Genomic DNA, 18,076 nt, shown 5'->3' on the forward strand with positions numbered 1-18,076 from the left:
CCACTCGGGACGTGGATTCCAAAATATTGACCAGGCCAACTGGCAGGCAGGCTGGCAGGCAGGCACGGCCCCTTGAAAAGTAAAGGGCCCCTACGTGCATGTGCTCCGTACGGATGGACCACGGCAGTCTGTGAAAGCTTGAGCTCGACAAAAATCAAGCCTCCGACAGCTTATACGCCGACTCCGACGTCACTAACCCCAGATAAACTGTACCTGCCCATCAGCGTGCCCGCACCCTCGCTGTCAACAACTCGTCTTCACCCAAGCTGTTTTCCTGCTTTCCATTAGCTTCGTTGTGCCTCAACATTTGTTTGTTCATACTAGGAACCAGCTTCTCCTTTGCATTGCCCTGCCCCGAAGGCGCAGGACTCTCCTATCTTTTGTCTCTTCCCACGTGCCTGCGGCGTTGCTGCTCAGCCCTTCAGCTGTGCCCTTTGTCGTCACCCGACTGTTTCTACCCATCCACCCATCCATTCCTCCATTCCAGACCAAGTCGAATCGAGCCGCGAGAGCCACGGGGGCGGATCGAGGCAGCTTTCCAGCCGTTCATGAACCATCAATCCAACCGACATGTCGGCACTTGACCCAGGAGCATCCTCCATCACCGTCTCAGGTCAGTAGCCAAGCGCTGCCGTCGCCAATCCTACTCCAATGCAGCGACCTCTAACCTTTGGCATACAGTCCGAGTGCGTCCCTTCACTATCAGAGAAGCCGCCCAACTGTAGGTCCCAACCCTTAGAGCCTCAGGCCGCTGCCTGCTGCACTTGATCCCGCTGACCCCTCGAAGGGTCAGGAGTGACGATGGCACACACTTCCTCGGCGACGGCTCGTTGGCCGCTGCGCCAACTCCCAAGCTGCATCAAAGAGGCATTCGGAACATTGTCAAGGTAGTCGATCACCGGTGCCTGTAAGTTTCCCCGGCCCGTCTGCATTCGCCGCTTTTCTGATTTCCTCGGCTGACATTTGGACATTACAGCGTATTCGATCCCCCCGAAGACAACCCCATGCAAAAGTTCTCGAGATCCGTCGTGCCCGCCTCGGGAAAGAAGGTCAAGGACCAGGTCTTCGCCTTCGATCGAATCTTTGACGAGAATGTCACCCAAGCCGAGGTCTACGAAGCAACCACAAAGAATCTGCTGGACAATGTCCTGGACGGGTACAATGCCACAGTATTTGCATACGGAGCAACAGGGTGCGGCAAGACACACACAATCACCGGCACCGCTGCGCAGCCCGGCATCATTTTCATGACCATGCAGGAATTGTTCGAGAAAATTGCCGAACGGGATGAAGAGAAGACCACCGAGATAACCCTGTCTTACCTTGAAATCTACAACGAGACAATCCGTGATCTGTTAGTCCCCGGCGGCAGCAAGCAGGGCTTGATGCTCCGAGAGGACTCGAACCAGGCTGTCACGGTGGCTGGCCTCACAACACACCGCCCGAAGGATGTCCAGGAAGTCATGGACATGATCGTCCAAGGCAATGAATACCGGACAGTTTCTCCGACGGCAGCCAACGAGACCTCATCGCGTTCGCATGCAGTCTTGCAGATTAACGTGGCACAGAAGGACCGCAACGCCTCTGTCAACGAACCGCACACAATGGCAACGCTGAGCATAATCGACCTTGCTGGCAGTGAACGAGCCAGTGCCACCAAGAACAGGGGGGAAAGGCTGCTGGAAGGCGCCAATATCAACAAGTCCTTGCTGGCTCTGGGCAGCTGCATCAATGCCCTGTGCGACCCAAAAAAGAAGAACCACGTTCCTTATCGCAATAGCAAACTCACCAGGCTTCTCAAATTCTCGCTCGGCGGCAACTGCAAGACCGTCATGATTGTATGCGTCAGTCCCTCGAGCGAACACTTCGATGAGACCCAGAACACCCTTCGTTATGCCAACCGCGCCAAGAACATCCAGACCAAGGTCACCCGAAACGTTTTCAATGTTAATCGCCACGTGAAGGACTTCCTTGTCAAGATTGATGAGCAAATGGAGCAGATCAAGCAGCTACAAGCAGAAAAGAAAACTGCAGAGGCCACTTTCTTTGCGAAGTTCAAAAAGAATCTTGAAAAACGGCAACAGGTTTATCGTGAGGGCGTCCAGCGGATTCGAACAGCGTATGACAACTCGTCCGCCGAGAGACAAGACAAGATCAACACCATGAAGCGTCTGAAGCTCTTTGAACGGCGGATCGGCATGCTCTCCGCTTGGATCGCTGCTTTTGACACTATTTGTGACAAACGAGAAGATGAAGGCATGCCGCCAAACTTGGAGGCGATGCGCAAGACCGCACATGGCATACTCGCTGAGTTAGAGTCAAGTCGGCAGCACCTCCATCAGAAGCTGGAACGCACGAATTGGGAACGGGCCATCGACTCTGCCTTGCAGCACAGCATTGTCCAACTTCCATCAGGTGATGGCATCGCGGACTGTGGCGAGGCAGCGAGCCTTGCCCGCGAGGCCGACCTCCTGAAGGCCCAGCTTATGCGGGAGGCAAACCAGCAAGTACTGGAGCAGGAAAAAGGCGCGGATGCTGCAACCATTCAATCGCTCCTCACTGCTCAGTTTGAAATACTGTCCTCTATGACGGAGCTCGTGGCCATGGACGAGGAGGACGCCGTCGCACACGCAAAGAATGTCATCAAAGGCCTGCTCGAAACAGGGTATTCTGCGGCATCCAATGTCATCAAGCCTGACGGCTCTGTGATGCCCGCTGAGATGTTCCCGCCTTCCAAGCGAGGAACACCCAAGAGGAAGAAAGGCTCCAGCATCCACGTGAAGCCAATTGCTGCACCGGCACTCGCAGCCGGGCCGCCCACACCCGTCCGCGAGCACGGCTCCCCGTTGAAGTCCCCGAGACGCCGGAAGGCAGTGAACGCAAAGAAGGGGGTTTCCTTTACCCCGGTGAAGAAGAAATCGACCCCAAAGCGTATTCTGCGGTGGCGAGACGAAGAGACCTCGGGCACGCTCGCGGACTATGACAAGACCCCCAAGAAATTCGACCCCAGTCCCATCCCACAAGGCCGGGAGGCTTCTCCGGACGTAGCTGTGCCTCCACGGCCAGCAATGCCGCCATACCTTAATGGAGCAGGCGACTCCGGATCGGACTCGAGCCCTTCCCTGCAGTTGCCAAAGACGGCCACCTTCCCCTTGGCTAAACCCAGCAGGTTCCAGGCAGGTTTCTTGGCCAAATCCCAACCCCTTCAGGACGATGGGTCACCGCTCTCGGCGCCGCCCGCAATGCGACTGAACTTAGCCGGTGCGTCAGACAGGAATTCTCCACTACGAGCCCTTGATGTAGATAGAACGGGTAACCACCTTTCTTCTCCGCGATCTACTGGATCCTTGAGGTCGAGTCCAAAGCCACCCAGACTTACACCGTTGGATGAAAATAGCCCTCCCGCTGCGAATTTCGCCAACGCCTCCTTCTCGCCTGCCGCTTCGAACAGTGACGCCGAGCCGACCACGAAAACTATCGATCCGACAAAGCTCCGATCCGCTCTTCACCTCGCCAAGAGAAGAGACCGCCTATCCTCGATGGGGAGCACTGCGAGCGCCAGCGCGAAGCGTGTCTCTAGCGTCGGCTCCTCTGGTAGCGGAATCGACAGCAGGCGACGGTCCATCCATCGCGTCTCCTCCTCGTACTCCGGACCGCTTGCCTCGTCAACAAATGGGATCTCCCGAGACCGAAGACGACGAAGCGGATCAGGTGAGGGATTTGGAGCGGGTACCGCAGCCTCCGAGCGTCGAAGAAGTCCTCCACTCAGCTGCAGCGCCTCGCCTCCCGGAGGAGGAACAGCTCGGGCCTTCACCGCTGGCCAGGCCAGACGAATGAATATGGGCGGCAGCATGAGGCTAGAAGGAATCGTCAGTCCCAGAGGGGCTGCGGCCAAATTATCAGCAGCGACGCTGGCCAGGCTTGATAGTAAGGCTAGGAGGATTACTATCGGCGGCGCTGCTGGTCTGCCGGGCGGGGCGGGGCCATCGAAGCGACCCAGTGTAGTATGGCGATAGGATCATCAGCTCCGAAGAGCCTACGCCTCGCCCTCGCCTGGGAGGCCCTCGCCACAGGGACGGTCACCGGTACCTAAACAAGTTGGCGGTGGTAATACGGTGTCGTCTCGTTCGGGTGCATGACCTGACTGTATTCGAGTGGACGTGAAATACCGAGGCTGAGCTATAATGCTGCTCGTCGGGATGCGTTTCTTTTTTTCTAGCGAAACTGCCGCGCTTCATCCTGCCACCATCCGGGGTGTGCTGGGAGGCGCCACTGACTTGTATGGCGTTGCTGGTCTGTTTTTGTCGTGCCCTTTCTGACAACGCACGTCAAGGTGCGCGGACTGCAACTGTATTTGTACTTGATGATGGGTCGCATATCAATTCACAATGATAGGCTTGATCCTACATTCTGGGAGGCTAGTGCAGCACTTCTGGCAAGTGGAGTAGGGTTGTACGTATATGATTAGGATAAGGAGACTGCATATGCAGGAGTGTTTCAATACTCAGGTTGTCGGTCTCGCCAAATTTGGCCTTGAATGGAGCCCACAGGGCTGGCTAAGATGTGAGTCTCCACGTGTGTGCTGATGACCGACCTCTGCTTGCTACCGGGCAGCTTCGACCGGGCCCGGCTAAGTATGGGGGCCGGCTTTGTTAGGTCACGGCTCGTGTCGAACGAAGTCAGGAGGAAATGGAGCAGCAGAAAAGCCACGCAGGTGAATGACCCGCGCAGAGTTCTGTCTGCGCAACAAGTTGTAAAACCCCTGAGCCTTGTAGTCTCTGCTGATGGCAACCCTCCTCCGGGTTCCCTGAAAGTTAGCAACAAAAGCATACCGGCGAGCGACATCGCATCTATTCAGACGTGGTTCGTCACCTCCATGGTCTTAAAACAACAGTGGCCCTTGATGAACAAGACCCACGTAGACCCAAGATCATCATACGACCATGCGTTCATATTTGAATTCCTGGAGTCCGGCTGCGTCCCCCCGGGTGGTTATTCGGGGGCATAGGAGAAGGTGTTATGCAATTGGTGGTCGCGCCGAGACGCGGCGATGCTGAGTTGAGCACGCCATCGGCAGTTCGGATCTCGTCAATGACCAGCGATACCCCAAGAAGCAGCCCGCCGCCGCAGAGTTGCAGAGCCCAGCCGAAAAATCATTGTGGACAAGAGCTGTCACGTCATTGACCACTGCGACGTGCTAAGAGGGCCGTTGAGCGTTGGAGACCCCGCACTGGCGAGGTCCTCGCTCAGTATAAGAGCCATTGGGGCGCCCGCCTCCTACCCTGCGCTCTTGTGGAGGTGGACGTGTAGAAGAGCCTCAAGCCTCCATTGACAGTGGGGTAAAAAACAAGCAACAAGTTTCGTAGGACTTTCTCGATTGGGACCAGGGACTAGTAGTCACACAACATGGCACCAGGAGCACTCATTGACGAGCCGGTCAACACCGCCGCCGCCATCCGGTCCAAGAACCACGATGCCCCAAGAGACATTTTCCCAGATGGCATAAGGACATCTGGTCAACATCCGCCTGTATACGACCAGCTGAAGCCATACTCGGAATTCCCCAAGAAGATCACTGGCCCGACCCTGTGGCGGAAGGAGGACTACGTCAACAGCCCAGAGAAATGGATCCACCCTTTCACGGACGAGGAGATCCAGGAACTGAGTGACACTGCCGACCGGTTCATCGAATCTGGGACGCCTTTGACAGGCATCACCAAAGTATGCCTTCACTCATTCTATCTGTCCCACTCCAACTGGGCAGAACTCAGACTAGTTTAACACAGGACTTTTATGAGCTAATCAACCGGCGTAGGAAAACTTTCCACTCCCCAGACTAGGCAAGGTCCTCCAAGCCCTGCGGGAAGACCTCCTGAACGGCAAGGGCTTCATCCTCTTCAAACGCTTCCCGGCCGGCGAGTGGGGCCCGCACAAGAACGCCGTGGCGTACATGGGCTTAGGTACCTACATCGGCTACTTCATCTCGCAGAACGGCCGCGGCCACGTGCTGGGCCACGTCAAGGACGTGGGCGACGACCCGACGCAGATCGACCGGGTGCGCATCTACCGTACGACGGCCCGACAGTTCTTCCACGCGGACCCAGGTGACATCGTGGGACTGCTGTGCGTGCACCGGGCGCAGGAGGGCGGCGAGAGCGACATCGTCTCCATCCACAACGTGTGGAACACCCTGCAGGAGGAGCACCCGGATGTCGCGGAGCTGCTGACACAGCCCGTGTGGTACTTTGACCGCAAGGGCGAGGTCAGCGAGGGCGAGGAGGAGTGGATCCGCACGTCTGTCTTCTATCTCGAGCCCCGGGGCAAAGGCCGTGTGTACTGCAAGTGGGACCCGTACTTTGTCAAGTCTCTCACTCGGTTCTCTGACAAGGGCATCATCCCGCCCCTGAGCGAGGCGCAATGGAGGGCCCTGACCATCCTTGAGGAGACGTGCCAGAGGCTTGCGCTGCACATGGTCCTTGAGGTTGGCGACATCCAGTTTGTCAGCGACGCGCATCTTTTGCACGCCCGGACGGCCTACAAAGGTATGTGGAGAATAGATTATGATACTGTGCGAGATGCGGTTGGCTTATGGCTAATATTTTCTACCACAGACTTCCCACCACCGCACCCTCGGCGTCACTTGCTTCGGCTGTGGCTTGCAACCCCAGAGTCTGAGGGTGGATGGGCGCTGCCTTTCCACGACAGCGATGAGAAGAAGCGCGGTGGAATCCAGGTCAACAACAAGCCTCCTATATGCCCTCTGGACGCGGAGTAGGCAAGAATGGATATTTCAAATTCTGTAAAACACTGGCTGGTTTATATTAAGGCTTAAATCACACACATACCAGGTTCGAATAGTGCTTGTGCATCTTGACAGTGAGTGACTGCGAATTAGCGCCACGCACGACCGTCGTAGGTAACTTGCATTCGTGCAGACATTCTCCTAACTACAACAAAGCTCCCGCTTAGCCAAGCGGCCTGCTTTCCGAGAACCTGCTTTCTTGGATATCACACGGCCCTTACATTTCCCGCCCATACCAGGCATCCACATACTTAGTAGAACAGCACATCCATGTGTCTATGCAATATAATTTAGACGGACAGAGATGTGTTCCAAGGTTCTAGCATGAATTAACTTGCGACTGAAGTGACCACAGGCTGAGGCCAAGAATAAACTTAGTGTCCGCCAACCATGAACGCGTCTACCACCAGGAACACCCCCGCCCCAAACAAGATGACTGTGCAGCAGAGCCCGAATATTTCTACTTCTTCGGGGCAGCCGGTGGTGGTATCATGAGGGCCGGCCCAGGTAGCTTGTGTTGTCTCCCGCGCCGGCGAAGCATGACGAACTGCTTCCATATGTTGCTGGCGAGCTGGTTGTGATGTCCTCCACTCGGGCATTGGGGGCCCCGTGTGGACCCTTACTGTCGGCCTGCAGTCTCTGCGTGTCCGTGTGTCATCTGAGCTGGATGTCTCGTCTGCGCTGGTCTCGTCTGAGCTATATGCTTCGTCTGAGCCGGATGCTTCGTATGTATCGGCTGCGTCGTGTGCGGTGTTCGCATTACCATCTGCCGAGCTGCTCTCGTCGCTCGAGTTTCTCATGTCTTCTGAGCTGCTAGTTGTATAGATCTCTTCGAAGCCCGAATCAGATGTTTCGCCACTGTCTGCTGCAGATTCCCGCAAAATTTCCGCTCTGAAAAAGTCGACTTGTGCTCGCAGGAGGTCGTCATCGCCGAGCCTATGACATCCGAGTCAGTAATAGAAATCGATATATAGGCGGTGGAATTCCACCAACAGCTGAATAATATCTTCGTCTTCCATCTCCAAGATCATGTGTGTGAGCTCTTCCGCCAGGCCCGGATCGAGACTTGCGACCCGTGGTAGAAATACCTCAGAAAGTGCTTGCCTACTGCTGGGAGTGAACATGGTTTCAGACTCCGAATCGAGAATTTGTATTGGAGTGGTTGGTACAAAATATTTGAACAGAGCGGTGTAATTTGCGTATGATGTCGGTGCGTGTGGCTTTTGGAAGATGAAAGAGGGAAAACATGCCCTTCAGACAATCTTCTCCTGTGCGAAGCAAGAAACAATAACTAGTTCGCCTCTAGTGCCTGAACATATCATAGTACCTGTTATAGATAGTTAATTAGAAATTAGAGGACTCTAAAGGTAGTTTCCAGTCATAGGGTGAGCTTTTGGGACACTTGTAGGCACTGGTCGGCTTGGATCTGCCACACTGTCGTGGTATCGTGCGGCGCGGCGCCGGCCTCGGTTGAGTTCGGCGCATCTAGTGTCAAAATCATATCATTGCTTTCCCGAACTTCAAGGCTCGGCGATTGATGGTCACAATTAGTAAATATGAAAAAAGGCCACCTGATCAGAGAATCGACCTTATTGACCTAGGTACCCAGGTACTTCAGTAGTTATCCAGACGCCGCTCTTTCTAGAATGCTGAACACATTTCGACTTTCAGCGCTAATGTCCTGACGAAGCAGTTGACGTCGGAGGCTCAAAAGCGGGTCGCGGGTCCGTCCTTTCCAAGGTTCCCAGTCCAGTGATTGCTGTAACTCGCGCTGAAAGTCTCGTATTTGTCTTGAAAATTCATATTTCAAGACGGCCCCGGAGGGTTTGTGTCAATCTTCAGTTGCGACTGGTCTGCCCATCTCGGATATTGCATTAATTTTGAGGCCATTTACCCGTCGGACAGGCACTAAGCTTGTTGATGAAGTAATCTTGTACCTACCAAAGAGCATCAACAAGTGGCGAAGACTCAGAGGGCAATTATAAATTACAGAGCTCTGAGTCTGTCCGGGCCCGGAAACCCTGGCTTTCTTCAAAATTATGATTGAGACTCGGACATAACGCCGGAAAACATAACGCCGGAAAAAGTTGTAGCCAGCCTTCTGTTAACTGCACGTGCTTCAAGTCACAGCGGAAAGGCGAGATTTATACACATCCGCTGACTCAATCGGCTGGACATCAATTTTGTTTCAACGTAGCCCGCAGTCTTTCCAAAATCCAAGGCCCTGCCTGGATCTCCTCTACCTCAGACTCCGTTGGTGTGGGTTTTGGGGCGGGTGTTGGCAGTGTCGACACCTTCTGATCGTAGTTCACCGAAAAGAATAATGGCACGCTATATCTCTCCTTCTCGGGGCTCCTGTTGATGACCCGATGGACAGTGCTTTTGAACTGCCCATTCGTCCACCTTGAAAGAAAGTCACCAACATTCACAGTGAGCGAGCTGGGTGCTGCAGGTGCTGAGATCCATTTCGGCCGACCAGTCAATGCATCAACGTGGAGCACCTCCAACCCCGGGTTCGAATCGGACAAAAGCAATGTGAAGCATTCGTAGTCGGTATGGGCACCTAGACCAATATCGTCTGTCTCCTTGGTAGTGTCGGTTGTCGGCCTGGGCTTTTGCGGAGGATAGTATAGCAGCCGAGCAATAGTCCCGGGATGTGTTGACATCGCATCAAAATAGGACTCTTCTAGCTCCATTGCTAGAGCAAACAGCCTCAAGAGATGTCGTGCGAGCGTTAGAACCTAAGTTCTCATATCAGCTAAAAATCCACAGATTATTGCTCCACCGGGAATGACCTACTTGGCCATGGTACTCGCTGATCTTTTCAAAGAATCCAGGCAGATCTTGTTCACTGGGCCAAACATTCGCCCCGTCTGGATATCTCACTAAGTCCAGCTCGACATAATTGCCGTCCCCGCCTGTGGGGTCGAGTTTGGGCTCGTAGCCCCAGTTGAAAGCCTCCTTGGTCTCCTTGCCCGCGGTTTTCCAGTCATCTGGGTTGACATTGGAAACACCGCTAGGTTCCCAGCCACGAAGCAGTGCTGAATTGTCGATGTGGAGGTGCTGCTTCTTGGCCAGGGGCAAGTCATGGAAGAAGCGCCTGGCTTGCTCCAGGATGCCGGCCTGGGCCTGCTGGCTGACCCCGTGATTCGTGATCTGGAAGAATCCTATTTCACGACAAGCCTTCCCGATCTGTGCTGCCACGAACTTCCTGTCTGCTTCGCTCCCGTTGAGAGAAGGGCCAATGTCGATCAAAGGGATCGAGTCTCCGTCATCGGCGAACACGGCGTTGTTGATCCGGCTGATTAGTGCAGCCTGGTTCTGCTTGACTTCCCGGAGGGTGACATCGCTTGAGGGTCTTGCTACTGTGGCCATAATGTCTCCTACAATGGGTGGTAAATCTGAGAGAGTTCGAGGGTTGGACTCTCAGTGCACGGAGATGTGTTTAAAACTCGCCGCATGTCACAAACGGGCAAACCCGGACGGGCCTAAGAGATAAGCAGGGTGGGGTTGATACGCAGCGGTAGTTGGGTATTATCGATTTGTGTTTGCCTCTCCACTCAGGGCACGGGGAATGACATCTACCGGTACCCACCGGAACCGCATGCAGAGGACGATGACGTCCATCTGAACCATATTTGTAACGAGGAAATCAAAAGGATCCAGCGAGATCTGTTAGAAGACCGAGTGGTTTGGCCGAGATTCGGGTGGGCGACATTGCAGAAACCCTCGGGTCGGGGCTGAGTTAGCAGACGCAAGTTTGAGGATCTCATGTGTCAAAACTCTCGATATCCTCCTAGCTCTCGTTGAGGATCAATGACTCTTGTGCGTGGATTATAACTGCAACAGGTGCCACCTGCTTTCTGCATCGGTACTGAGATAATCGTGATTTCTGGCTCATCTCAAGTGCTGACGAGCACGCAACACAGGCAGGCCACCATGGACGCGTTCTCATAGACTTGTCTGTATCCGATTCGTGTCCTAAAGAAATGCCGCGAGGAAAACAGCCAACGTCCACCTACCCATCGTTTTTCGGCAAACCACCCAGTACCTAAGTAGTTTCTTAGCAACTTCCTTATATTTACCTTCTGAGTTAGTGCTAAGAATTTTACACTGTTTTCTTCTCTCATTTAAGCTACCTACTTGGTAGGTACTTAAGGTATAATCCCCTTCTAGCATGAATGTATTTATGTGCTAACTAAAAGCCATAGTGCCACCACAACGCCAAAGTGCCACCACAACGCCAAAGTGCCACCACAACGCCAAAGTGCCACCACAACGCCAGAAGGCCAGAAGGCCAGGAGCCCAGATCGCCAAAAGGCCAGTAAGCCATATACTCTGGGTGGTTCAGTGAAAATCGATGGGTAGGTGGATGTCAGCTGCAAGGAAAAAAGGGACCGCAATTGGACTGGCTTACTATTGTCGCCTAGTATTGTGCATCCCGAACAAGGGGCGCTCTATGGCCATGGCAAGATGTGGAATTGCCGACAAAAGCAACATGTCAAGAATTCATCATGAACGGCACACGATACCGCCCCAGAGAGATTGAAGTCTTATCAAAATCTCTGCCGTTAATATGGGAATACTTTAGTAGAAGGTAAGGGAGCGGAAAAGGCGGAAAGGGGTTTTTATCGTACGTCGGGACCACATGACCGTGGAAATCTCATACTCTTTGAGAAGATTCCCAAAACATCGCTACAATATGAGAGGACAATTGCAACAAACATGAATATGCATAACCACCAACAATGCTTGCACCCGGTGTCTTCGGGAGTCAATCTCAGTCACTCCCGAGGTCAGCATCTTTCGATGCTGACCTCTCAAACTATTAATACCCCTATTTTCCCTGCCCTTGACCTGGATTTTCTTCTTGTTGCTCATCACACAACAGATCCATTCATTTCACTACCAATCTTTCAAACAAAATCTCAAGTCATCAGACTTCCAACTCTCACTCAAAATGGACTCCAAGAAGATTCAGAATGCTCAGGCCCCTGGCCAGATGAACGCTGGCAACACCACTGGTATTCCGCTTTACTGCACCGTCATGTAAGGCACCTGAGTGCAGTGCCACTTCCAGAGGGTTGGAGAGAGCAAGTCTTCAGCCTGTGGGCTTCTCGCGCCTAGGCTCATATTCGGGATTCCGGGCACAGCCTGAGTGGCTAGAACTCCGACGGCCACAATAAACAGATCACTACTTGAATCAGTCACTCGGAAACCCCCAATCATGGCTTTCCACCCTCTGGATCAGTCGGTACCAAGGCCTGGCACACCTGCTTCAACGGGCCGCCCCATCCTCATCATGTCGACTATTTCTTCAGACATCTGAGTTTCACGATTACTTTAATTCTAAATTTTCTACCTACACCGGCTCAAATTACATCTCATCCGGCTCAGTCACTTGGGACAGATGATTCACCATTATCCCAAAAGTTTGGATTGACTGCCAGTTCGGGCTCAAGGCATTTACCTCGTGGGACATAGAGTGGCACATGCTACTTGACTGCCATCTCATACTCAGGGCGATAATAGGCTTCTTAGCCATTTTTGTATTTACTTCTTCAAATAAATAAAGGGCGTGTTGCGGATGGAATCATGCTACAGACCTGCTGAATTGTGTGACTTGTCAGTCAAGTGCTGTTCAACTTGAAACCCGTATTTTGCTCCTGCGCCTTTCAGCAACTCCAATTTCAATACCATGCACCCATCCCATGTTTTTGGGAAGCCGTACTCGATTAAGATCAATATGTAACGTGTGGAGTGGTATCAAGGCGACGACCCGGATGGTAGTCACCATCCTTCACGGCATGACGGTTGTGTACGCTGGAGATGCGGCCTTGAACGGCCAACTCAGTTACCGAAGTCCCCCTTCTTGACCAATGGGGCATCTGACATTTAATATGTAGATTAATGAGAAATCACGTAAGTCGAGCAGTTGTACTGCCGCCCTACTTGCCATCAATGCCATTTTTAGAATCTTTGAGCACGTTGTCCACCATCAGTACCTAGGTAGGTAGGTACTTCAATGATAACAGTTCATAATATAATATGACTTCCTCGAGTGCATTTCCAATACAAATGGGGAATATCATCTTTCATAACTCTTTACCTAAAGTCTATCCTAGAGTTTTTAAGGGCAGTGTGTAGCATCATGCAAGAGCACCAATCTCATCTCAGAACTTCCTCTAACTCGATGACCTCATTTTGTCTCACTCCTCTCATATTGCTAGGTACGTACCCCTACCATATCCACAAGACCTTGCTCGCATTCCTTGTTGTTCTGATGTGCCTTTTTCGATGACATAAGCTCTTAAGCACCTAGGTAGGTATTGACGAGAGAGTGATAACTTACAACAAGTAAAGCCTCATCAACGTACGCCGCACCGCAGCCACAACGGAACATTTGCAAGCATGTTGTTTGGTACCGCTGTTCCCAGGTGCTGGTTGTGGACCCTTCATTTCTCTCATCGAAATTGCGATATCCCTGAGGTACTCTCCGATTACCATCGCGAGCGTCTGCAGCTAGCCGTCCTCCAAACAAAGAGTCATGCTCTTCCCGGCCGGATGAAGAACGCATCACGGCTGCTGGTGTTTGCCGCCTGTTCGATGCATTTTCTGAAAACGTTTCATTATGATACGGGAGAGGTAAGCCGTGGTGGGGTGGCAATACTCCAGTTCCAACTATGTTGTCCGTACAAATGCCTCTTGCATGCCCTGCTGGGGGGGCCGCTGTTGGCTGAGGCATTAGAAATCCACCAGTGTCATCCGAATTCACTATCCGACGGCCTATAGTTCTGTTGATTTGCGAGTGGTTGGGATTCAACATATACTCATTTGCTGGACCTGATGCATTGGTTATCATAAAGTCTGTTCTGGGACTGCTTCCTGTCGGTGTTGTAACTGGCCCAAGTGGGTGTGGTAGGATGAAGGGAAATGGTTGCCCGCGTCGTGGTAGTGACGGCGGTAAAGTCGGCTCCGTCATCTTGTCACGTCTATTGTCACCGGAGATCTGGGCAGTGCTTGCCACTCTGCTGGGTATTTGCGGGTGGATGTTGCGCGATGGGCGTGACAGTGATGTTTCTAGCCCGTTGTCATTGGTGACAACACCAATCAGTTGTGGTTCAGATGCCTCACGTGGGCCCATTATGGTGGAACAAAACCTTTTCCGTTGAGCTCCTTGATATTGACATCCCAGGTTGAACAAGTTTGGGTCATCTCGATTGACGCGGGACGTCAGCCTGACTTGCATGAGGCCCTCTTTAAGTAAGCGAGGGAAAGTGAGCAACTGTCCAACCTGCGGCGCATTGCTCTGGCTGGAGCTAACTATTCTTGGCTTTCCAGGTCATCTATTTGCGCCTAGATCCATGGCCACCGCCTCACCGGTGAAATCCAACGAAGCAAGTGTGTGGTGCTCAGGATTTGAAATTGTGGGACCCCTGCTCTCCGGTAGGACGATGCTTTGCCGCACTCATGCAGCCACGACTCCTCACATGATGACAATGGACGGCCGGAAATGCCAGCTCATACTTCCGGGGTTGCCTGCCTCCCTAGCTCTTTTTTTCCCAGGTTCAAGTCACCTCCTCATTTCCATCCAAAACGCGCTTGAAGTAGTACAGCGGGATGTTGACATCACATGAATGCTACCTAGGTAAGTGTATGGCTTGCTCTGACGGGGTGACTAGAAATGGTTTCCACTTTGCTTTCAAACTGAGGAGACTTTGACTCACATACGGCTTCACTTTTCCACTCTTAGAGCCACCAGACATGTAAATAGCGCAGGACCCAAGCCTTTCATTTTTCAAATCAGCACTTGGCTGCAACAAGCTCCACTTCCTCGTCTACCTCTGGTTCTGGCCGTATGTCAGCTTCTGAAGGTATGCCCCAAGACTTACTACTCAAGTAGTACCTTTCCGATTATCTAATTTATTGGCCCGTAGCTTATAGTCTGCTGGGTTTCTAAGGAAACTGTGGTCTTTTGGACGAGTGCTCTACTGAGCTAGCAGCTAGTACCTACCAGATGTTTGCTGCCTTAGGCGTCTCTTATATTATTAAGCCCCCCAAGGTTATAATCTCAGAAAAAGGTGCTGTGTTGAAATATTCATATGAAACCCAATTTGACTTTTCTGCATAGTCCAGATGCTATGATCTTAGATCCTGCAGGTTTCTCACACATATCTCCATATTAAAGCATAGTCTTTCATATAATTTGGTATTGCTGCAGACATGCCAGTACAAAATTAAAATTGATGTGCAGTGGTCTGTATAGGAGCCTGAACTGTGTGTAAGGATTTCTTCAGACCTATAGGCAATGTAGCCAATAGCTCATTCCAAGTGATCTATCTCAATATTTGTCTGCCAGTAAAGATCCACCTCTACACTTGCCATTGTGTCTCCTCAATCACTGTCCGGAATGAGTGATGGCCTTTGACCGTCAGACACATTGCATTCAAGATTGCATTGCTAAACTCTTATTGAATCAACCATCCGATGTACAAACAAATTCAATCCACCATTCCAATGTGCAAACAAATTCAAACTATGACTGCCATTGTGCCATCGTTTATTACTGGTTGGTCAACCACAGCACGCTCTCCTTCTCAGAAGTGAATGCAGTCTCTCCATTGTCTCCCCCAACTCAATGGAAGAACTACAGACACCTGCAGCCCCCAGAGGTGTTGACGCTGGAATACTTAATACCACGGGTTCTCACACTTCGCGATCTGGTATCTTTCCATCCAGCCCAGCTTCAATGCCCTTGGTCATTGTTGTTGTATCCGAGATACCAGTCCCCCTACGTCTGCTACCACGACTACATAAACCCTCACCATGTCTATCTCCACCACTGATGGAAACATCCTCGCCCTCCACGCTCGGCGTGGAGATACCTCACAGCTAAGGCAGGCCCTGGACGTCTTGGTTCAGCGTCAGGGTTCCACAGGCTTGGACCGAGCCAACATTCTTCTGCTTGCCAGGGACGAGTTCGGAAACAATGTTGCCCACACTGCCTGCACCTTCAACAACACCAGTAAGCCCAAATCAAACGGTCTCTGGCGGCACCAGTAACCAAACTGACCCTCATTTCCAGACGTTCTCGAGTTCGTCTATGAACTCCACGAGTTCGCCCTCCAGCCTGGCGTCCTGCGGTCGATTCTTCACGCTCGAAACAACATGGGCGATCAGCCGATCCACCTGGCGGCCCAGAACAACTCCCTGGATTGCGCTCGCGCAATCATCCAGCGCGGTGCAGATGCCAACGCCGTGGGAGCACTTGGCTTCTACGCCACCCACTTCGCGGCCAGGGAGGGCTACCCTCAGATGCTGCGCCTCCTGGTACAGAGCGGCGCAGACCACAGCCCCGTCACCGTGGGAAGAGATACGCCTGCCCACTTCGCGGCGCGGAACCGAGACATCGAGTGTCTAAAGACTCTTCACGAGGCCGGTGCCAGGCTGCAAGACAAGAACAGTAAGTAAAACCCTTGCCGAACTCTTGGTCTAGCAAGTGCAGAGTCAGCAAAGACACACATTTACGCCATCTTCGCGTACTGGGTACTTCGCGCTGGCTTTGTCTCTTGCGGAGTCTCTTTCTTTCCTTTTACGGTGCTAACACGATCCTTCTCTAGTGGGGGGTGAGACCCCAGCCATGATTGCTCAGAGGCTCAGCAACGAGGAGATAATGATTTGGATGGCGGAGCAGCACATCATCAGAGATCTACCTGGAGGCAGTTCTTAGGTACATGAAGTGGCACGGTTGTCGGGAAGGTTGGTCTGAACTTTTGCGATGGCATGAACGAAGACAGGACTTCAGGAGGACAGTGTTGACAGCCGCCTGTATCATACCGCCAGTAGTTGGTGCGAGAGTTTCTAATCGCGAATTGAGTCTATCGTCGTCGATGATTTCAATACAGCTCGAGTACAGAGCTGGTCCAAGGATCGAGACATCGAGTTTTGAAGGCGGTGCCTCAAATCATTGCCATCAATGATGTCAAGCTTGGTCTCAGAGGTTTCCCATGATAGAGAAAACCTTCTTCGTGGGGTGTCTTCAGACTGCGGTCACCCCAGAAAGAAAGAAAAACACTACTAGTGGGAGGAGCTGTAGTTGTCTGGGAAGCTTGATAATTAGTGTATCAAATTGCGCCGGAAAGCAGACTGCTCAGCAATTGTTTTCATTTCTCCCCCTTTCAGGATTCGTATGGTAAGGACAGATTTGCAGAGTCCGGGTACTTACTTAAGTACTTAAGTACCCAGGTACCTACGGATTGAGACTTCCATGTGACAAACGGCCGCACTTGTCCAGTAACTGCCACTGCAGTGGCAGTGCAAACAGGCAGCAGCCGCTCCAGAAGACCGGACCCACAGCAAACGGCGTTCCAATGTTCGGATCATCCCACTTTGATGATGCCCCTTCCCAGTGAGACACCTGCAATAATTGACCATCAAACGCTTCCACAAGCCGCTGCATAGCAAACAAGCAACGCATCAAAATGTCGGACAGCCAGCCACAGGAGGCTCTGGAAGGACAGAGAAAAGACGGCACGCTCCAGCCTCAGCCAAGTTCCGAAGTCCCGTCGCCAAAAAAGTTCAAGCTAATCCATTTCCTCGTCGCTGAAGACAACCAGGTCCATCAGAAGCTATTCCGCAAGATCCTCGATCGATGGGGTCATTATTGCGACTTGGTCGCAAACGGTGAAGAAGCAGTCGTGGCTTACAAGAAAGGGCACCAGACTTACCAGTGCATTTTGATGCGTTCACACATGACGGTAATGGATGGTATGGAGGCCACAAAGCTTATTCGTGCATTTGAAGAGGAAAACGGCTTGGAAAAGGCGTGTATTGTGGCTCTTACCAATTGGCCACTGTTGCAAGATAAGGACAGGTTGCAGAAGCTCGGGTTCACTGCGGCAATACAAATAATAGCCTTCAGCCCGAAGGAGCTGAATGGTCTTCTAGAAGAGCTGGGCCTTCTCCGCGAGGTTTGAGTGGGGGCCCTGTTCCAATTGACGGAAACAAGTTGTCGCGGCCTTCCGAACCTGAGATTAAGTCAGAAATGGTGCCTGAGACAATAAAGCTTCTCGTCTGCTGTCCCACGACTTTGGATCGCCGTGATCTGTACCTAGGCACATTCAATAGTTCAGGGTGATAATTAGTTGGACTGAGGTGATCCAATTGAGTCGGTGACGATGTGTACTCTTGGGAGACTTCGAAGCGTCCCAGACGAATCCAGAAGCGCCATAAAGCACCTCATGGCCCCGGGAGATTGCTATATTATTTCTTTTC

General features: G+C 52.3%; 5 protein-coding genes across 5 annotated transcripts; 4 read left to right on the forward strand and 1 right to left on the reverse strand.

The window, feature by feature from the left end:
• The first annotated feature begins 87 nt into the window (after positions 1–87).
• Positions 88–4,565, forward strand: KVR01_006609 (uncharacterized protein). The gene is made up of 4 exons (XM_044785389.1): positions 88–613; positions 682–721; positions 788–907; positions 977–4,565. The coding sequence occupies exons 1-4, from the start codon at positions 571–573 to the stop codon at positions 4,014–4,016; spliced, it is 3,243 nt and encodes a 1,080-aa protein (XP_044644040.1). The 5' UTR covers positions 88–570; the 3' UTR covers positions 4,017–4,565.
• Positions 4,566–5,406: 841 nt separating this feature from the next.
• On the forward strand, positions 5,407–6,775 carry KVR01_006806 (uncharacterized protein; the record flags this gene model as incomplete). The annotated part of the gene is made up of 3 exons (XM_044781344.1): positions 5,407–5,721; positions 5,816–6,542; positions 6,612–6,775. 3 exons carry the CDS (start codon positions 5,407–5,409, stop codon positions 6,773–6,775), a joined length of 1,206 nt encoding a protein of 401 aa, XP_044644237.1.
• A 2,103-nt stretch (positions 6,776–8,878) lies between these two features.
• Positions 8,879–10,230, reverse strand: KVR01_006968 (uncharacterized protein). The gene is made up of 2 exons (XM_044785634.1): positions 9,602–10,230; positions 8,879–9,543 (listed from the first exon to the last, which is right to left on the reverse strand). The coding sequence occupies exons 1-2, from the start codon at positions 10,175–10,177 to the stop codon at positions 8,980–8,982; spliced, it is 1,140 nt and encodes a 379-aa protein (XP_044644399.1). The 5' UTR covers positions 10,178–10,230; the 3' UTR covers positions 8,879–8,979.
• Positions 10,231–15,628: 5,398 nt separating this feature from the next.
• On the forward strand, positions 15,629–16,532 carry KVR01_006638 (uncharacterized protein; the record flags this gene model as incomplete). The annotated part of the gene is made up of 3 exons (XM_044782089.1): positions 15,629–15,827; positions 15,888–16,265; positions 16,423–16,532. 3 exons carry the CDS (start codon positions 15,629–15,631, stop codon positions 16,530–16,532), a joined length of 687 nt encoding a protein of 228 aa, XP_044644069.1.
• Positions 16,533–17,283: 751 nt separating this feature from the next.
• On the forward strand, positions 17,284–17,778 carry KVR01_006975 (uncharacterized protein; the record flags this gene model as incomplete). The annotated part of the gene is made up of 2 exons (XM_044794936.1): positions 17,284–17,361; positions 17,419–17,778. 2 exons carry the CDS (start codon positions 17,284–17,286, stop codon positions 17,776–17,778), a joined length of 438 nt encoding a protein of 145 aa, XP_044644406.1.
• Positions 17,779–18,076: the final 298 nt, after the last annotated feature.

Source organism: Diaporthe batatas, assembly GCF_019321695.1.
Source record: "Diaporthe batatas strain CRI 302-4 chromosome Unknown Contig00007, whole genome shotgun sequence".
In the NCBI taxonomy this organism is placed as follows: domain Eukaryota; kingdom Fungi; phylum Ascomycota; class Sordariomycetes; order Diaporthales; family Diaporthaceae; genus Diaporthe; species Diaporthe batatas.